This window comes from Hemicordylus capensis, chromosome 12 (genome assembly GCF_027244095.1).
Source record: "Hemicordylus capensis ecotype Gifberg chromosome 12, rHemCap1.1.pri, whole genome shotgun sequence".
Classification (NCBI taxonomy): Eukaryota; Metazoa; Chordata; class Lepidosauria; order Squamata; family Cordylidae; genus Hemicordylus; species Hemicordylus capensis.
The window spans coordinates 16856417-16875796 of record NC_069668.1 but is presented as its reverse complement, the minus strand read 5'-3'; the positions used below and the strand labels follow the sequence as shown (position 1 = coordinate 16875796).

Genomic DNA, 19380 nt, shown 5'->3' with positions numbered 1-19380 from the left:
AGGCTTGAGCGCTGGCGGACGAACAAAGGCAGCGTGAAATTGATCGGAATCCTGGGGGGGCTTTCTTGGACAGCGCCGGATCCCATTCAAAATGTTAATTGTGAAATATCCACTAATTGGGACGCCTAAATCCACTTGAGTGCTTTTGAATGGTTCCGGCAGCATCGTGTCCCCCCCACCCCCGGGGCAATTAGAAGCGGCGAGGCCTCTCGAGGGCGGGAGCGAGGGGCGCACCCACAGCGGTGGAGGCCCACCAGCCGCGTGGGTCTCCGTCTCCTCCCTTCAGGGGGGACGGCAACGGCATTCTTGGCCGAGCGTCTTCGGCCATGGTGGCTGAGGGTGACGGCTGTTGCATCCGGGGGCGGTCTCGGCCGTTGAGGTTGACCCTGTGCTTAAGTGCACACACAGATCTGCCGTCTTTGGCCAGGCCTTGAAAACCACTGTCTGGATTCCGGTTGAAGAGGCCGATCCACCACGAGACCATAGCTTGACCATAGACCGTGGTCTATGACCATAGACCAATAGACCATAGCCCAAAGACCATAGCCCAAAGGCACTCACTCGTGAAGACTTTCCTTTTCTTGTTTCCTTGGCTCACTGAGCCAAGAGGCACCTTTTAAAAGCGGCGGTTCTCTGTTCCTGAGCAGGGGGAGAGCAACCGGCCCCCTCCGTCCCCAGCACAGCAGCACTCCAGGGGCTGCGGCTGGCGTCTCTCTTGGGTTTCTTTTTCAGATTGCGAGCCCTTTGGGGTCAAGGCGCCATTTTGTTTGTTTGTTTAGGTCTCTGTGTAAACCGCTTGGGGGACTCCTGTTGAAAAGCGCTCTATAAATCTTTGCCGTATGTGTATTCGTTTGGTGGTTGCCAGTTACATTAAAGTCCGCAGGGCTGCTTGCACGCTCCATTGGTTCCGCTCCACCTAGTCAGAGATGGGCGTCCGTCTCTCGCATGGGCGTCTGTCCTTGCCTCTGTGTGCCCCGAGACATCCATCCGCTACACAATGCAGGTTCCGAGGGCTTTCGATACCCCATTGCGGGCACCACGGTTCCTGCAGAGCCCCCAGCTAGCGTGGTCAGGCCCTTGGGAGGGGGCCTCTAGGGCAAGCAGTGGTCTTGAGCGGGCTGGGAGGGGGGGGTGTTGTGGGGGGCAGGTTGCTGTTTATCTCTGGGGGTGGGGTTTGGGTTTCGGAGGCTGCTGGTTCTGTGTGGTTGTTTCCGGGTGGGAGCTTTGGTGGTTGGCGGGATGGCGGGATGTGGTTGGCGGGATTGCTCAGTGGTCGCCGGCTTTGCACGCAGAAGGCCCCAATCTGGCGGCATCTCCTGGAAAGGGCTGGGGGAGACCCCTGCCTGAAACCTTGGAGAATGTCTGCCAGTCTGCATAGAGACGACCCAACGGCCGTGGAACACATTGGCTTTCTGAATGGTCAGCGGTCATTCGGAACCCCCCTGCCTCCCTTTGGCCATTGGGGAGGAACCAGGGCATTTCAGTGGGCATTCCCTGTCCTTCCTTTGAGGGTGAGGCTGCGGTTCAGCTGCTTTGCATGCCGAAGGGCCCCCGGTCCAATCCCTGGGGGGCATCGCTTTGCAGAGAGGGCTGGGAAAGACCCCTGCCTGAGACCTTGGGGCGCTGAGGCCAGGCTGCGCTAGATGAACCCATCGCCGGCTTCATTAGAAGGCTGCTCAGGAGGCACCCACATATGTCGATGTCTTATCGTCTCTGTGACGGGGATGGCATTTTCCTTCCTGTTTAGCTGCCTTGCATTGATGGTGGCAAGAGACGTGGGATCTCAACGCTTTTAAACAAGTGAACGATGGAGGAGTGGCAGCATCGAAGTGTAGTTATTGTTGTTGTTGTTGTTGTTGTTGTTGTTGTTGTTGTTGTTGTTGTTATTATTATTATTATTATTATTATTATTATTTTAAATCAAAACATACATGCTGGAAACATGTTAGGCGCCTCACCTGCTCTGGCCGCACCCCCCGCAAGCTTTATTCTCCTCCGTTCTCACCGTGGATAACCATTCAACGCCGCCATTTTAGCCCGCCATCTTCTGCCTTGAATACGGATGGGATTAGTGGGTCTTGTGCCCATGTTCTGGGTATGGGGAACGGAGCTCGGCAGCCGTTGGAGGGAGCTCTGCATGTATTGACCTGGAATCTTGTTTTGTTTTTGTTTTGTCTTCCCCAACAGCCCTATTACCATATTTAAATGCAAGTATGTCTCTCTTAATTGATATTTTACAGTAGTTTAGAGACACTCTTAACCTATCTCTTCTGTGGTTCGGTTCTTCCCTGGTAGCGATACGCCTAGCTACGGCGCTAGAGGTAGCATTAGCGGGCTTGTAGTTGTCTGGCTTCTCTCTCATCTTCTCTGCTCTTCCGCTTTCCTGGTTATCGTTTGTTTTTTGCCGGTGACGGCCGTACGGTGGTGATCATAACAAGGGCACTTTATTGCTGGCCTGTTTCCTGCCATAATGCACTCAATATGGGCCAGAAACATCCTCCCGGCCGGCGAGGAGACCATGGGTTTGATCCAGAGCTCCTTGCTACTTTTGCCGTAAACAAGAAAGATAACTATCCCATTCCTCCCCCGCATCGCCCCAAAAAGCACCCACTAGACTCCTGTAAGTTACACTTCCCGTACACCATGGCCCACCACCTGAGCCGTGTTTGGACACTACGTTGTATATGCATGTAGGTGCCTACACACGTTTTGGCATTCATTGTCAAAGTGAACTGGTGTTCACCTTGACAATGGATAGGAAATGCCCAGCCGTATAGCAATAGCAATAGCACTTACATTTATATACCGCTCTATAGCTGGAAGCTCTCTAAGCGGTTTACAATGATTTAGCATATTGCCCCCCAACATTCTGGGTACTCATTTTACCGACCTCGGAAGGATGGAAGGCTGAGTCAACCTTGAGCCCCTGGTCAGGATCGAACTTGTAACCTTCTGGTTACAGGGCGGCAGTTTTACCACTGCGCCACCCGGGGCTCCTTTGTATGTGCTTTGAACATCATGTGCGGCTGTACGTGTGTCTCAATAGGGACGGTACACACAGACAGGCTGTACCTTGCGTTGAACAGAACATTCGAAAAGGGCTGTCGTCTTTCTCGCTTCGTGTTTGCTGAACTATATTCTGGACCCCGTCCTGGCCGGTTCAGATGATACTTCCCCTCTCAAATCAGCCGACACGATTAACATGGGGATGAGCCAGGAACATGGATGCTGTTCCCCTGCGGCTATGAATATTTATCTACTGCTTCTCAACCCAAGTTTCTCAAAGCGGTTTGCATAGAAAAATAAACAAGATGGCTCCCTGTCCCCAAAGGGCTTACAGTCTACACCTCCAGTGGCTGTTGCTCGTTTCTATCTCCTGTCTCTTTTTAGACAGGAGACAGAAACAAGCAAAAGCCACTGGAGGTGCGCTGTGCTGGGGTTGGAGAAGGCCAGTTGCTCTCCCCCCCTGTAAATAAAGAGAATCGCCACTTTCAAAGGTGCTTCTTTGCTCAGTTACCCCTGCTAACAGAGCCAAGAGCCACCTTTTAACGGGATGATTCTCTTCTGTTTAGCAGGGGGAGAGTAACTGGCCCTCTCCACCCCCAGCACAGCATCCCTCCAAGTGGCTGTTGCTGGGGTCTATCTTATGTTTTTGTGGGGGGGGGGGTTAGATTGGGAGCCCTTTGAGGACAGGGAGCCATCTTATTTATTTGTTTTTATTTCTCTGTGTAAACCGCTTTGGGGACTTCGGTTGAAGAGCGGTATATAAATATCTGTCAGAGTAGTTAGCAGGGGTTTACGGATCCCCTTATTTATCCCTGGCATGTCCCGGTGTCTTCCTAGCATGTGCATCAGACGGACTCGCCACGCACACACATCAGGAGGAGGACCCGTCTCCGAAGGGCGCATCCAACCCTCCGGCGCTGTGAATCCCCCAACTCTCCCATACTCCCCACCACCACACCCCAGCTTTCTGTCAGCCTGCAAGTCAGGAAAGGCGGATCTGTATCTCCAGATCTCTAATGTCACAGAGACTCTCCCTCGGCACATCCCCCCACGCCCAATAAATCAGGCGTTGCTTTTAAGCAGGAGTCGAGATCAGCATTCCCTCTAAGAGAGGATCCCGGAGGTTGTGGACTACAACTCCCAGCATCCCCAGCTGCGATGGCCTTCGGCCGAGACTCATGGGCGTTGTAGTCCACAACATCCGGGATGCCCTGTTATGGGGAACACTGGCTGAGATGGGACCCCTGGCTTCCCTGACTCTTGTGGCCCCTGGTGTGCTTGCCTCTTACCACTCCGTGTTTTTTTTAAATCCCCTCTCCGCCAGGTTTCCCAGCAGCAGCCTACGGACCAGTAGCGGCGGCGGCAGTGGCGGCAGCAAGAGGATCAGGTAGGGGGGGCCGTGGAAGAGGCGGCTAAATGGCATACCCACAGAAAGCAGGGCCAGGTAAAAGCTCTGTCGGTATTCTGTGTGGCCCATCATGTCCTTTGACTTTTCCTCACACTTATCTTGGGGGAACGGGGTCACCCTGCCAGGCGAGACCAAGTGCGACCGGCGAGGAGCAGCCGAGAAAGAATGCTGGAGCTTTTAAACCAGGGTTGCTGCAGAGGGGACCTTTTAAAGAGAGAGAGAGAGAGAGATTTAAACGTGACGGGCAAGACAAGTTTCCGTTTCTCGGCCACGTGCAATGCAAGGTTTCCTTCCCAGTTGAACCCCCCTCGGCTGCTAGGCAGCGAGCTGCGTCTTCAGCTTGTAGCCTCTCCACCGCAAGTCCAACCTTAAGGAAGCTTAACCATGGTTTTGGCGTGACCTCTGTCATATCAAGCCATCATTTGTGGAATCGGGAACCATGGTTGGGAGTTGTGCTAACCATGGTTTGCCAAGAGGGGAATTGGGAACCATGGTTGGAAGTTGTGCTAACCATGGTTTGCCAAGAGGGGCATCGGGAACCATGGTTGGAAGTTGTGCTAACCATGGTTTGCCAAGAGGGGCATCGGGAACCATGGTTGGAAATTGTGCTAACCATGGTTTGCCAAGAGGTCTGAACTGGCAGACCAGATTTTTTTTTTTTAAATTTACTTAAAATATTTCTAAAGCCATAGGTTTGCTTCCAGAGGCTGCCACTTGCACAATTTAAACATGAGTGCTGATGAGGGGATAGAAAACGGCAATGGCTAAGCAGCCCTGAACCCAGATGGATCCGTTTGGAATCGGAAGCCATGGTTATTCTATTCCGTGGCTCGGCATGATGCTTAAACCGAGCCCGAGTGTGAAGACAACCTCCCATCCAAGTCAATGAGCTTTAACCAGGGACAAATCTGAATCTCTGGTCCTGTGCTGAAGAGTATGACCTTTCCCAGACATCTTTTTTTCTCTCTCCCCCTTTTCTTTTTTTTAAGAAAGAAAATCAGTCTGGGATATCCCTTCAGCCTTTTGTTCCCTGCTGCAAAGGCCAGCCCACTTTTCTGAGAAATGCTAACATAGGGAATTGGGGACTGGCATAATAACCGAGTACTTGATGCAATCCCGAGTGGGCTGTTAAGACCTCTGACAAGGTTTGCTTGTCAGCCCGTTTTTTGGTTGTCCCAGACCAACCCTGCCCCCTCAACACAGCACAAGGACCGGGGTAGACTGCAGCTGGCTCAGTGGGTTTAATCGCTCCCGGTCTTTCTGGCTTGCTCTGGCCTGTGTACTGTTTTGTGTGTCTATCCAGCCGCTTGTCCTTGCTAATATTAAGTGAGGTCTGGGCAGGGTTGAGGGGTGGGATTCCGCCAGCAACTGGCGACAACCTCTTCGGGCCCAAATGCCCCCGCCAGATGGCGTAGGTGAGACGCCCAGCCTGGAATCTGGCAGTCACCGTTTTTTCCAGTGATGAAGTTGGGGACCTCCATGGGCAGCCCTTTGGCACGCGATGCATCCGCGAGGCCTCTTCGAGCCAACGCCAAACGGGCACCCAACCCCAACGAGGAGAGGGCTGCAGTGCTGAGCATTGATGCCCCACTAGACTCTGGTGGGGGGAAAGGCTCAGTTCTCTGGGGTCCGAAATGAGATGTTTGGAGATCTCCGTTCCATGCAAACTGGCTAGTGGGGCTACAAAGGATTGTCCAGCACAGATGAATGCAATGGCGGGCAGGAAAACGTCCAAGGGGGTGGCGTAGCCAGGCACCTCCGGGGAATCCTGTTTTTTTTCCCCTCCTCCTTTTTCTTTGTTTCCTTCTTCTTCTTTTCTGCCTTAACAAAAATTGAGTTCATCTATGATTTGAGGAAGGATGGACCTTCCCCATCTGTTGGTTCCCCATTTGGTTCTAGTCTCGTCCTAAACAGTGGGGATAGAAAGGCGGAAAGGTTTCCCGTAGAAAGGCGGAAAGGTTTCCTCCAGGTTAACTTGGCCTCCCTTCTGGTCCCCTCCTAATCGAGAGTGCTATCGATGTCCCATGACCACTGAACTGAGCAACATCCAGTTTCTCTGCTTGATATTGTTTGGTTGGTTTCGCTGTTGGTTTTTTTTCTTTTTTTTTTTCGTTTTTGACTTTTTAAATTTGAAACTTGGTGTTGTTGTTGTTGTTGTTGTTTTCAAAAAGCAAATTAACTTGTGATACAACCTTAAATCTAACCCAAAATTAACACGGACGCCTAAGGCAAGTTTAAAGAGCAGTACGGTGCCTGACCTGGGCCTTCCAAAATATCTCCAGGTGAATCTGTGCCCATGTAGATGTATTCATGCCATGGAGACAGGGAGCATGCGTCCCTCTAAAGAAGGAAGCCTTTTGTCCTCCATCTGGCATTTCCTTCGGAGAGAATCCGCAGTGGTAAGGGAGTAAATTCAGGCACAGTGGAGGATAATCTGCTTCACGTTAATGGCGCTCAGGCCTCGTTCGTTACAAAAAGAGGAGGAGAAGTGACCAATAAAAGCCACTGACTTCAGCATCGTTGCTGCTGATCGAGCTCAGGGCACAGGGGCAGGTTCGCTCGAGTGGCCTCTCCAGCCACCAAGGAGAAACCTGCTGCAGGCCTGTGTTTAGCGCCCTGACGGGCGGGGAGTCGTATCTAAGTCAGAAATACAATAAATCAGTTCAGTTCCCAGAAACGCACCCCAAAGCCCAAGACTGGTGTGCATCAGCAGTCACTTTCACCAGCACACTCTCACAAGGCGGTGGATTCCTCCGGCACCTTTTAAAGATCAGTGTTACCCAACGGTGTGAACCATTGGTACGGCAGAGTAGTCAGCGTGCACCCCTCTGCTGCCCTGCACCCCCAACGAAAGGTGCAGGGCGGGTGCCCCGGGGAGGGGGGAGGGGTCTGTAGGCACAACCTGTGCAGCTCCTGTCCCCCTGGAGTCCACCCCCGCCGGCTCTACCTAGAGGTGCTGAAGCGCGGTGCTCGGCCACCCCTTCACTCCCAGAACGGAACGCCGCCTCCCTAAGGAGGCTGAGCTGGACCTCTGCTACCCTTCCTGGTCTTGAGAAGGGGAAGCCCGGATTTCTTTGGGGATCCAAGAGGAAGGGGGAAACTGGCTTGCCGACTTGCCGAAGGCTCGTGAGGCTTTCCTCTCCCCCCGGCTGGGCAAGGCACTGGCCAGAGTCTCGGCCGCCAGGAGGCAATGGGGCCGACCCCCTGGACCATGCAACAGTGGCTGCCCCGAGAGCTGAGCCCGAAACGCAGGGGCGTCCCAGAGCCCGTCCGTCGCTCTGGGACGGCACCCCCATCCCAGCGGCCAGACCCCCCACCACCACCACTGGTCCAGTCCAGAGTTGACCCCGCTCCTTACTGCCCTTTATACTTGCTGCTCGTCGCAAATCTCGTAACATGAGCTACTGACCTTGATGGTGAGTGTGAGTAGTTATGTTTTTGTTGTTTTCTCTCTTGCTTGGTTGGGGCCTGCTGTGGAGAGGGTGTCTCTGAGGCATTCTCTCCGGCCTCTCTTACACTGGGACGTGCCCTCCTCTCAGACACTCTTCTGAGCACGCTCAGCGGGAAGGTTTGTCCACACCTATTAATCCTCTCTCTGTGTCCAGCTTCTTGTTAGTAGCAGCTGGGGTTGCATGTTTTTTTGCTTGTTCAGATGAAACAGTTCAAGAAACAACTCATACCCAACTCTTGAAAAATGTCTCTCTTTCTCTTTCTCTCTCTCTCTCTCTTTCTCTCTTCCTTTCTCTCTCTCTCTCTAATTATTATTATTTGCCGTTATTGTTTATTTCAGTACACCTTTTCTCTCTTTTGGTTTCTTACGACTTTCCCTTACTTAATGAAACGAAACACTTGTCGTCCGTACAACATCTCACATCTCCCTTTGCCTGTTCTTAGAGTGTTATGTATCCGTGGGATTGAACTAAATGCATGCCCTTTTGTAGTAGTCGTAACTGGTAGCTGTAGATGTAGCCGTAGAACATGCCTTGTTGAGTTGATATTATAGGTGATTGTCACTCGAAAGAGCATTGGCAGTCCAAGCGTAGCCGTGGTTTGGTTTGGGAGAGTAGGCCGACCTGGAGAGAAGATGGCTTAAGGCCTGGATCCATTGTACCATACCAATCAACAGGCCCCTAGACTTGGGCCTGCCAAATTCGACCCGGCAGATCGTTGCCCAAGACGCCTCCCTGCTCTGGTGGCGGTAGTCCATGGACCATTGTCACATACTCTGCCATTTTGCCTCCTCCGCCGAAAGGGGAAAGCACCCCGAGTGCCGATTGGAAAAGCACTGACTTGGGAGTGGTCCCCACCACAGCCAGTGGGAGTTATTCATCTGCAAGTGCCTTGAGGTTCGGGCCCCAGTGGCATTGCACAAGCAGCCATGGCTTCCTACGGCGTGCTCGCTCGCCCTTTTAATATTCTACATCCGTGCTCAGAATCCTTTGGGGAGCCCTTAAGAGCGACGGGATGAGCAGGAAAACAGCCCACTGGAGACCTACAGAATGGGAGAGTATGTGCAATGGCTGACTGTCAGACTAAGCCGAGGCACAAGGGAATTGGTTTTAGATACTTCTTTTAAAAGCTAATTTGGTTACGCCACAAATCCAGCTCTTGGTACCCATGTCCAGATTGCCAAGTCCTAAGAGAACGTTTCTTTGCAAGTACGGCTGAACGTTTTATCTCACGAACCGCCAAGATCCGAGACCCCCTAGATGAGTTTCATCATCTTCACCATTGAGCCAGCAACTCGTCTTTTTTGCTTTTGTGTTTGTTTTCTTTCATTTGTTCCTTTTTCCGCACCCAGTTTGTCCGTACTCAGCTTCTTGAAATTGTTTTCCAAATGAGCAGTGGTGGGTAGGCTTTGGCAGCTGGTAATTCAAGTCCTGAACGCCACATTGCGTTTGGCTTGTGGGCTGCTGTGGGGTTGTCAGCACGTCTCCTGCTGAGAGTCTATGGTGTCCCGACATCCCGTTCCCCCTCCAATCCAGTTCGACGTCTTGCCTGAAGCTGTGTTGCTGGTTTGGAGTGTGTTCAATTTGCCGAGAATCCTCCTTGTAGACCGTTAACCGGAGCACTTAACTCAGCATATGCCACAGAAAGAGAGAACATACCTTAAACATCGTTTTGATGTGCAATTAAGAATTAGTACCCAGCCCTTCCAACAGACCATACAACCCATCAACCCCCCCAAATGTCGATGACACAAATGATAAGAACAGCCCATTCCTTGACTGAAGGGGTGCGACTTCTCTTGTTGTTGTCAAAGAGCTGTAGACCCTATGCATGGGGGGGATACATTAAAAAAAACCTGCCCCCCATAAGTAGCAACCTGCTCTGGGACCCACCGTTTACTGTGTGAAGCAAGGAAATGAGATGGGTGGGGGGACATATCTAAAAGTCAGCAAAGCGGAAAATTGCATGGGAAGTGGCAATCGGCGTCGTGCACTTAACTCTGGTACTTTCAGATATTTAGTCCTGCCATTTAAGCACTCCTCTGGTTTGCAAATTGCAGTCATAAAAAAGGAAGGATTGGCGTTTAACCGTGGGTTTGTATGTACGAAGCGGTGGAGTTTGCAGCAACGGCTTGGAACCGTTTAGACCAGGGATTCTCAACGTTGGGAGATGTTTTTGGACTTCAGCTCCCATAATCCCCAACCAAGGGTCACTGGGGCTGGGAATTATGGGAGTTGAAGTCCAATAACATCTGGGGACCCAGCGTTGAGCAACCCTGGTTTAGACAGCTGTTGGGAGTTCCTTCGCAGACCAAAGGCATTCAGTCTTGGAAAGATAGCCCTGGCTTCTGTTTGAGAACTGTGCTGTCTTGAGGAGTACAGAGACTTGAATCCAAGCCATGCCGTCTCAAAAGCCAGGATGCAATAGCTGCCACCTGGGAGAAAGCAGGTGGTTTTCAGATGCCTCACTCCACTAGATTAGCCAAGAATTACTGGAGGCCAACAACTGTGTTCTGAAGAGCTGATGGAACCGAGAGAGAGCATCCTCCTGCACCTACTAATTTTGACTCCCGACGTCATGCAGTGAAAAGGAGATGCAGTCCTGTCCTCATGACATGTCTAGAGTGTGTGGACCCGTGTCGAGGAGGGAGCTGGATCAAGGTGGCAGGCTCCGCTCCTCCCCAGCTCTGTCTGCATCCACTCCAGTGTCTGCATGGAATCCCCACGGGTATAGCTTTCGGTGCCTCAAGCTCCCTGGGGAAGCAGGGAGGAACCCTCTCCTGCATTGAGTTGACTCCAATGGCTCCAGTTGACTGCATGGAGTTGACTCCAATGGCTCCAGTTGACTGCATGGAGTTGACTCCAATGGCTCCAGTTGACTGCATGGAGTTGACTCCAATGGCTCCAGTTGACTGCATGGAGTTGACTCCAATGGCTCCAGTTGACTGCATGGAGTTGACTCCATGCGAATGCACACAGACTTGCCCTCTCCGCATGTCCATTCGCCCTGGGTGTGTCATCAGAAAAGGGCTTCTGAAGGCCAGATCATGGTTGGTCTTGCAGTGTGGGCATTTTGCTAGACTGAGGACTGCTCCAAGTCCTCTCCCTCCACTAATCTCCTCCTTATAGCGGAATGAGGCCCGCTCTATTCTCGTCGTGGCATTAACCCTCCAGTTCCTTGCCTTAAAGCCATGCATGCCTCTGCAAGCGTCCCCGTTTGCAGCTCCACCCAAGAGCGATGCTGTGGAGTACCTGAGCTATAGACTGCTGAACGTTGAGGCAGCCCTCCAAGAGAACACGTCACTCTGGTGAGCAGAACTGAGGGCCGGAGAGCTCCTTTGGCTGCCTGCAGCGGTTGGTTCTGCCTGCTGTCTTTTCGGCGACATGGATGCATAGATCAGAAAGCTGAAGAGTGTGTTGGGTCCTTAACCATGTATACGTTGACAATGACGGCCCAAACTCTGATGAGTAGAACTGACTAAGGTGGCACAGCTTAAGATATAGACACCCAAGATTGATTTCTGTGCTTGGGAAAGTATAGCAGGGAGTGAGCTGAACATTCAACTCCGCAGGGAGCAGGTCTGAGAGAGTTTCTCTTGGATCATACACCTCCACCCATCACATCTTCTCTTTGAAAAGGAGGCAGAGCACCCCCAGCGATTGCCTTCAGCATCATGAACACCAGTCTGGGAGGGGGGGAAATAGTAATCTCTTGCACATAGGCTGTTGCTGGACTTCTACAGGCTCTCTGAGAGCTGGAATGATTAGTGGTCCCGATTTCCTTCTTGTAGCACATGCATTCTGCCCCATTGCTGTCCTATGACAAGTCAGGATTTTGCAAAAATTCCCTGATTTTCATTGTGCCTGTGGGTATCTTTAGGGGAGATACCTCAGGGGCACCCAAGGAGAGCTGATCTTGTGGTAGCAAGCATGACGTGACCCCTTAGCTAAGCAGGGTCTGCCCTGGTTGCATATGAAAGGGAGACTAGAAGTGTCAGCACTGGAAGAGATTCCCCCTCAGGGGATGGAGCCGCTCTGGGAAGAGCTGAAGGTTCCCAGTTCCCTCCCTGGCAGCATCTCCTAGGAGATAGGGCTGGGACAGAGACTCCCGCCTGCAACCTCGGAGAAGCCGCTGCCAGTCTGTGAAGACAACACTGAGCTAGATGGACCAAGGGTCTGACTCAGTATCTGGCAGCTGCCTCTGTTCCTAGGGGTGTCAAGCTTCACCCGTTTGTTAGTCTTCCTCAGTTGGTGTGCCCTGCGGTTTCCTCTGGATTTGTAATTCTCAGGGGCCACCGGGGCCACCTTCTGCGTCCGACCTTGTCCACAAGTCACTTTGCCAGGTTCTGTTGTAGGTAAAATGCGCTGGCTTTTAATAACTTACTTTGTCAAAGGAAATCGAGGGCCCTCGATCAATCATCTCCAGCACAATTAGCTGACCAGCTCAGGAGTGCAGACTTAAGTGCAGAATAAGTTAATCTTTAATTAATGTAGTCACTCGCTCTTAACACTCTCCTCAATCAGCGGAATTATTTTCAAGGGCCAAACACGCTGACTTGCAAGGAACCTCTCTCCACCCACTCCCGAGTGGTCTTGGGAACCAGACAGGACTAATCATGTGCTCAGGGCAAAGAGAGAACCCGCGGTTCTTTTGCCCCGTGACCGAATCGTATTCTGCTCTTTGCAAGCCACGTAACTCAGTTTTTCTGTGATGGAACAAAACTTGGTGGTTAAATCCTCCTTTCTCCTTCTTGCCGCTGTTTATTTCCGATTATCACAGTCCCCAGAAGGCTCTGATCATCTCAAAGTTATTCAGGCACGTCTCAAAAGAAGACGTGCCTAAGCTGGATGGAAGCCCTATGATGGTGATCAAGTCTTGGAGCCGAACTTGAGTTCAGATTCTGCCAGGGCCATTGGAGAATTATACATTCTCCATTCCTGGAGGCGCAGAGTGTAAAGCCAAGCCGATCAGACTATATGAGCTTCTGAGACCACCTGGGGATCCCTTCTCCGCTTCTTTGAGTTCTTCCGAGTTGGGTATGAATGTTAAATGGAAAAATCAATAGGGCTTGCACAGTGAGAAGTTGTTATCACACAGCTGAAGTTTCCCTTGGATGAACAGGGGGATGGAGGACCACGCAAAGATGCTGGCACAACAGGCAAAAACTGGAATGCGCGTAACACATCTAAAAGTTGGTTTCCATGCATGCTGCCTAGAGGTTCTTCCCACTGATGGCTTCTAGCTCAGGTGACATTATTATTATTTTTACATTTATATCCCGCTCTTCCTCCAAGGAGCCCAGAGCGGTGTACTACATCCTTGAGTTTCTCTTTCACAACAACCCTGTGAAGTAGGCTAGGCTGAGAGAGAAGTGACTTTAAAAGGGGTCTGGAGTCTGGGTCTCTGTAATGGAACCCCCAGGCTCTGAAGAGAGAGAGAGAGAGATATTCGATTTCTATACCGCCCTTCCAAAAATGGCTCAGGGCGGTTGACACAGAGCAATAACAAACAAATAAGATGGGTCCCTGTCCCCAAAGGGCTCACAATCTAAAAAGAAACATAAGATAGACACCAGCAACAGTCACTGGAGGTCCTGTGCTGGGGGTGGAGAGGGCTAGTTACTCCCCCCCTGCTAAATAAAGAGAATCGCCACAGTAAAAGGTGCCTCTTGGTCCAGTTAGCAGGTGCCCATTGACTGGGGGAATAGATCCACAAGTAACTAATGATATTCTTAATAGTAATAGTGTGCTAAAAGATGCTGCCGAATCCCCCTTGACGGCCTGCCTTCATATCCTGGGTGTGGGTTTCCCAGAGGATTAAATGGGTTTCCCAGAGGATTAAATGGGCCCTTCCAGCAGGGTCCCCAGGGAAATAGCGTGGCGTAGTGGTTAGAGTGCTGGACTAGGACCGGGGGAGACCCGAGTTCGAATCCCCATTCAGCCATAAAAACTAGCTGGGTGACTCTGGGCCAGTCACTTCTCCCTCAGCCTAACCTACTTCACAGGGTTGTTGTGAAAAGAGAAACTCAAGGATGTAGTACAGCGCTCTGGGCTCCTTGGAGGAAGAGCGGGATATAAATGTAATAATAATAATAATAATAATAATAATAATAATAATAATAATAGATTCTCCAAGAGGGCTTAGCTCACAACCAGCCCTCTGTGCTCCTCAAGAAATTGGCCCATCCGAATGGGACTGATCTCTCCTGACTGCCTGGCAACCGGGGGGGTTTCTTCATTACAGCCGCTGGAGGTTCACATCGCATACGATCTCCATGATCTCTTTGTTCCTACCACGCATGTGGGCTGCGGTGCCTGCATTCGCCACCCTGCCGCTCGTTTCTTCTAGGATCGATGACTCTCCTAGACCCATCAATACGATCAGGCCCGAACAGTTTCTTCATGCATGGCAGTGATTAGATTAGAGGTTATTTATGACCATTTTGCCCCCCAACCAAGGGGCAAAATTGCACACCACAGTCTCAAGCACAGAAGGAGAAATAGCATCTCTGGCATTTCATTCTCACTGGAAGGCGTGCAAGAAGACCCCCCAATGGGCCCGGCTTTGCCTTTCTTGGGCAGCAGAGCTCTCTAATGAGAACCGCGCTAGCAGAAAAGTATTTGTCAGCATCCACGGTGGCTTTTTAAAAAGCATTTCTCTTATTCCAGAGTGGCTATTAAGCCACTTTGCTTTAATAGTGGAGTCGCCATAAATAGCCGGCCAGGCGTCCTACTGGGTATGCTCTTTCGCGGTCAAGTGTCTCGCTTCAGCCAGAAACCCTTGATGTCGCCGGAGAAGATTCTGATCCTGCAGTTGTTGTTGTTGTTATTTTTTTTATTATTATTATTATTATTATTATTATTATTATTATTTCTTGTTTACACAGTCAGACAGGTGTTATTGACCGGTTTGTTTCATCCAGACATCGAGTCCTCCCCAAGGACCTGGGATGGCGGAATTTTATTGTCAATGGTTATAGATATCGTCGCAGAATATAGGCTGTTCCCAGTAAAGCTGCTTTTTGTAACTGGCTGGTGGTGATTTCTGTGGCCCCGATGGTGTTGAGGTGCTCTTCAAGGTCTTTTGGGACTGCACCCAGGGCGCCAATGACCACTGGGATTACTTTGGTCTTTTTCTGCCACAGCCTTTCAATTTCAATTGGTAGATCTTTGTATTTGGTGATTTTTTTCTACAGTGGTCCCTCGACTTACGTAAATAATCCATTCCACGGAAGTCTCAAAACACTCGTAATTCGAGGAAGCCGCATCTAAACATTCGTAGGTCGAATAAGCTGATTCTAAACCGGCAACTACTTCCGGTCTTTTTTGTCGCTCGTAACTCGAAAAAAACGTAAGTTGAGTAGTTCGTAGGTCGAGGGATTACTGTATTTCTTTTTCTTCTATTCTGCTATCCCCTGGTATTGCTATGTCGATTATTTTGACTTGTTTTGCTTTCTTCTCAACTACAGTGATATCTGGTGTATTGTGTGGCAGATGTTTGTCTGTCTGTAGTTGGACGTCCCATAATATTTTTACATCTTCATTTTCTACCACTTTTTCAATTTGATGGTCCCACCAATTCTTGGCTACAGGTACCTTGTATTTTTTGCAGATGTTCCAGTGTATCATCCCTGCTACCTTGTCATGCCGCCTTCTTCTTCTTCTTCTTCTTCTTCTTCTTCTTCTTATTATTATTATTATTATTATTATTATTATTATTATTACATTTATATCCCGCTCTTCCTCCAAGGAGCCCAGAGCGGTGTACTACAGCCTTGAGTTTCTCTTTCACAACAACCCTGTGAAGTAGGTTAGGCTGAGAGAGAAGTGACTGGCCCAGAGTCACCCAGCTAGTTTCCTGGCTGAAGGGGGATTTGAACTCGGGTCTCCCCGGTCCTAGTCCAGCACTCTAACCACTACACCATTGCTGCCTTCTGGTGTTTATTTGCTGCCCGCTAAATGCCTGCTGGCAGCGAATGGGTAGGGAAGGGTGAGGGACAGAGAGAGTCCCAATCCTTTGTCAGGGATCAGGCCCGCAGGCGCATGGTCCATTGGAAGAGCCCGAGACATGTTCATCGCCCAGGCCAAAATGGAGGTCGGGAATGGCGAGCAAAGTTTGGAGGGGCAGAGGACAAGATCCGAGGTAAATCGCCTTAGACCGGCGGCATAGCCTAGTCTCTGCAGACAGAGAGGCAGCACAGTATAGTGGTTAGAGTGTTGGACTAGAACTGGGAAGACCAGGGTTCAAATCCCCAATCGGCCATGGAACGCATGGAACCACTGGGTGACTGAGCCAATCCTGTCTCGCTCAGTCTCACCGACTTCACAGGGTTGTTGTGAGGATACACATAACCATGTACTCTGAGCTCCTCGGAGGAAAAGTGGAATATAAATGTTAATTTTTTTTTTTTAAATGCAAGGGTTCTGTTCTCCTATAAGTTCCTTGCAGTCTTCTTATTCCTTGCTAACTGATCCAAGAGGCACCTTTTTAAAGTGGTGATCCTCTTGTATTTAGCAGGGGGAGAGCAACTGGCCTTCTCCGTCCCCAACACAGCAACCCTCCAGTGGCTGTCGCTGGCGTCTATCTTACGTTTCTGTGGTGAGCCCTTTGGGACCAGGGAGCCATTTCATTTATTTATTTATATCTATTGGGGGACTTTGGTTGAAAAGCGGTCTATAAATATTTGCCGTCGGATTTGTATCATCCCCGTATCTGTTGGCTTGCAACGTGGTATATAGTAGTAGTAGTAGTTGTTGTTGTTACTAGATAATAATATTGATGATGATGATATCGTAGGTGAGCTAAACAAAGGCTGAGAGTGTGTTGTGCCTAAAGCCACCCCCGAGTGAGTTTGGGGCCAAGGTGAGACTTAGCCCATGGAATTTGGGGTGCCCCATAGCCAGCTTTCAACCCCTATACGAGGCTAGCTCTCATTTAACAGCGAGGTTGCCGGTTCGAATCCCCCCTGGTATGCCTCCCAGACGATGGGAAACGCCGATATTGGGCAGCAGCGATCTAGGAAGATGCTGAAAGGCCTCATCTCATACTGCGCGGGAGGAGGCAATGGTCAACCCCTCCTGTATTCTACCCAAGACAACCCCAGGGCTCTGTGGGCGCCAGGAGTCGACACACCGACTCGACGACACACTTTACCTTTAGTGTGATCCCATGTAAACACTGTCAGCATATGTACACCTACTCGCGGAAATCTACTGTGTGCCATAATTTGTCGTAATTGTAGAATTACCGGGATGTTCCCCCCCTCTGAGGGTCACAATGGCTGCCAAACCGGAGTGTCTTATCAACAGGTGAATGGTCACTTCGAGCCTTGCCCTGACCGTAGCGCTTTGGATTTCTAACGTGTCTCCACACCAAGTCTTGGTTTTATTTTCATTTGCCTCCTTCGCCTATCTGTTGCTCCACAAAAGGGCCTCGATTTAAAATTAACCGCAACAGTGGTCCGTTAATGTGTTGCCGTGGGAGGCCGGAGTTCCAGTTGCCGTGGCAACGGAGTTCGGCTCATTTGTTTTGTAAATGAATAATTACTACGCAATTAGAGTCGGCTAAAAATAAAGGGGCCCTTTCTTCCCGGGCGCTCATTAATATTAATAAAAAGGCCTGTCCAGGCGGCGGTAAACAATTCATGCAAAACTGGTTGCCAGTTGTGGAAAAGTTAAGTCGCGCTGAAAGGTCTCATTGCCGAACAGGAAGTGAAAAAGTTGGAACGATCATTTCCTTCCTCAGGACAAAAGGCAACATTCAGTATTGGAGAAGGGATAGCTCACGGCTTGGCTTTGTTGCTGAACGTTGTGAACAGAGACAGAGTTATGGCGTGGTCTTGAGTTGGACACCGAAAGTTGAGTTGGACACCTTCAATGGGTTGAGGGTCAGAATTCTGCAAGCTCAAATTCTGCCGTCCTGGGGCGTCAAGGGTAGAGTGACTGTTTTCACCAGCAAAAAGGCCCCGTGTTGTGGTTATGAGCAGCCAAAAGCTGTTTCCCGTTGCTGAGCTGCAAATGCTCCAATGATGGAGTGCATGTTGCATGACAAGATGCACCTCACAATAGTGGGAAAGTGCATGCAAGACCGTGAGACACAAGGCTCGTTGTCCAGCTGTAGGGGCCAAAGCAAAGGAGGAAAGGGAAGGGGTAAGCATGTGGGTCAGAAGAGACCAAGCCAAGAAACCAAGCCGTTGAAGATGGAGTCAAAGCAGCTCCAACTCGGCCAAGAACGTCACCGCCCACGCTATTGATCACAGGTGCTTCTCTCGTAGAGTTTGCCGCAAGATGGAGAAGTTATCTTCGGTAGACTTTCTTTCCCATTGTTCCTGTTCTTAACCACTTAACTTCCTGTCGTACTCAGGGTTGTCTCTCCCCTCTGATCTTCCTTCGAGCCCAAGAAGAAAAATGGCGGCCCGGTCCGATCCACACCATTAGAAATGCCGGCTGTGGCTCGACCTTCGCCCATTGCTGCCCCAACCCACCCAACCCATTCCCAGGGGAGATGTCAGAATACAGCGGGGGTGGTTTTTCTGGGTGGGGGGAGAAGAATATCTGGCGCCCTCCAAGACTCTTGAACAAATGCGTGGCCAGCATTTGTTTGTTGCTCAGGATCTAATTAGGAGCATGTGAGGGAGTGGTCTTGGCGGCTTGCTTGGCTAATTAGAGACACGCACGGAGACCACTTTGAACTTCAAGGACACCGAGCTATTAGCACTTACATCAAAAATGGATTAAACTTCTGTGCTTTTTTATGATGATTAAAGATGAGCCCCTCGAGTGGAAACTCTTTTGTCAAACCGTCTCCCTGATTGCGGTTCTGCCGAGCGGAGCGTCGTCCCACTTCCACAGGCCCCGTGCGAGGGAGAGATTCGCAGTACGGGAGGCTTTGATTAGGCTATAAATATTGATCGCCCACACCACGGCACTCCTCAGATGAGGGATGTATTTATTTGCCTCTGCAAGTAACCGCAGGGCTCCAAAGAGAGCGGAGTTTTATTGGGCAGGGGCCGAAATGGCTGCCTGCCACAAGTCTTTTGCGTACGCGTCCCCAATCACTTGTCAACAATCTTTTGTCAGTGCTCAGGTGTACAGGTGAAACTCGGAAAATTAGAATATCATGCAAAAGTCCATTAATTTCAGTCATGCAAATTAAAAGGTGAAACTGATCTATGAGACAGACGCATTACATGCAAAGCGAGAGAAGTCCAGCCTTAATTTGTTATCATTGTGATGATCATGGCATACAGCTCATGAGAACCCCAAATCCACAATCCCAGAAAATTAGAATATTACATGGAACCAAGAAGACAAGGATTGTAGAATAGAACAATATCGGACCTCCGAAAAGTAGAAGCATGCATATGTATTCAGTACTTGGTTGGGGCCCCTTTGGCAGCAATGACTGCCTCCATGCGGCGTGGCATGGATGCTCTCAGCCTGTGGCACTGATGAGGTGTTATGGAAGACCAGGAGGCTTCCTTAGCGGCCTTCAGCTCTTCTGCATTGTTTGGTCTC

The 19380-nt window shown here is 50.4% G+C and overlaps 1 protein-coding gene across 18 annotated transcripts in view; it reads left to right on the top strand.

The window, feature by feature from the left end:
• MSI2 (musashi RNA binding protein 2) overlaps positions 1-19380 on the top strand; it is a 419652-nt gene that overhangs the window by 363336 nt on the left and 36936 nt on the right. For 9 of the 18 annotated variants that reach the window (XM_053274690.1, XM_053274692.1, XM_053274693.1 and 6 more), the window contains 2 exons: positions 2188-2211; positions 4331-4393. The exons of 2 other annotated variants lie outside the window; for them this stretch is intronic. In XM_053274690.1, coding sequence (XP_053130665.1) covers positions 2188-2211; positions 4331-4393 — 87 coding nt within the window. Of the gene's footprint in view, positions 1-2187; positions 2212-4330; positions 4394-7893; positions 7983-19380 lie in introns of all 18 variants that reach the window. 7 more of the 18 variants (XM_053274695.1, XM_053274694.1, XM_053274702.1 and 4 more) reach the window with 3 other exon arrangements.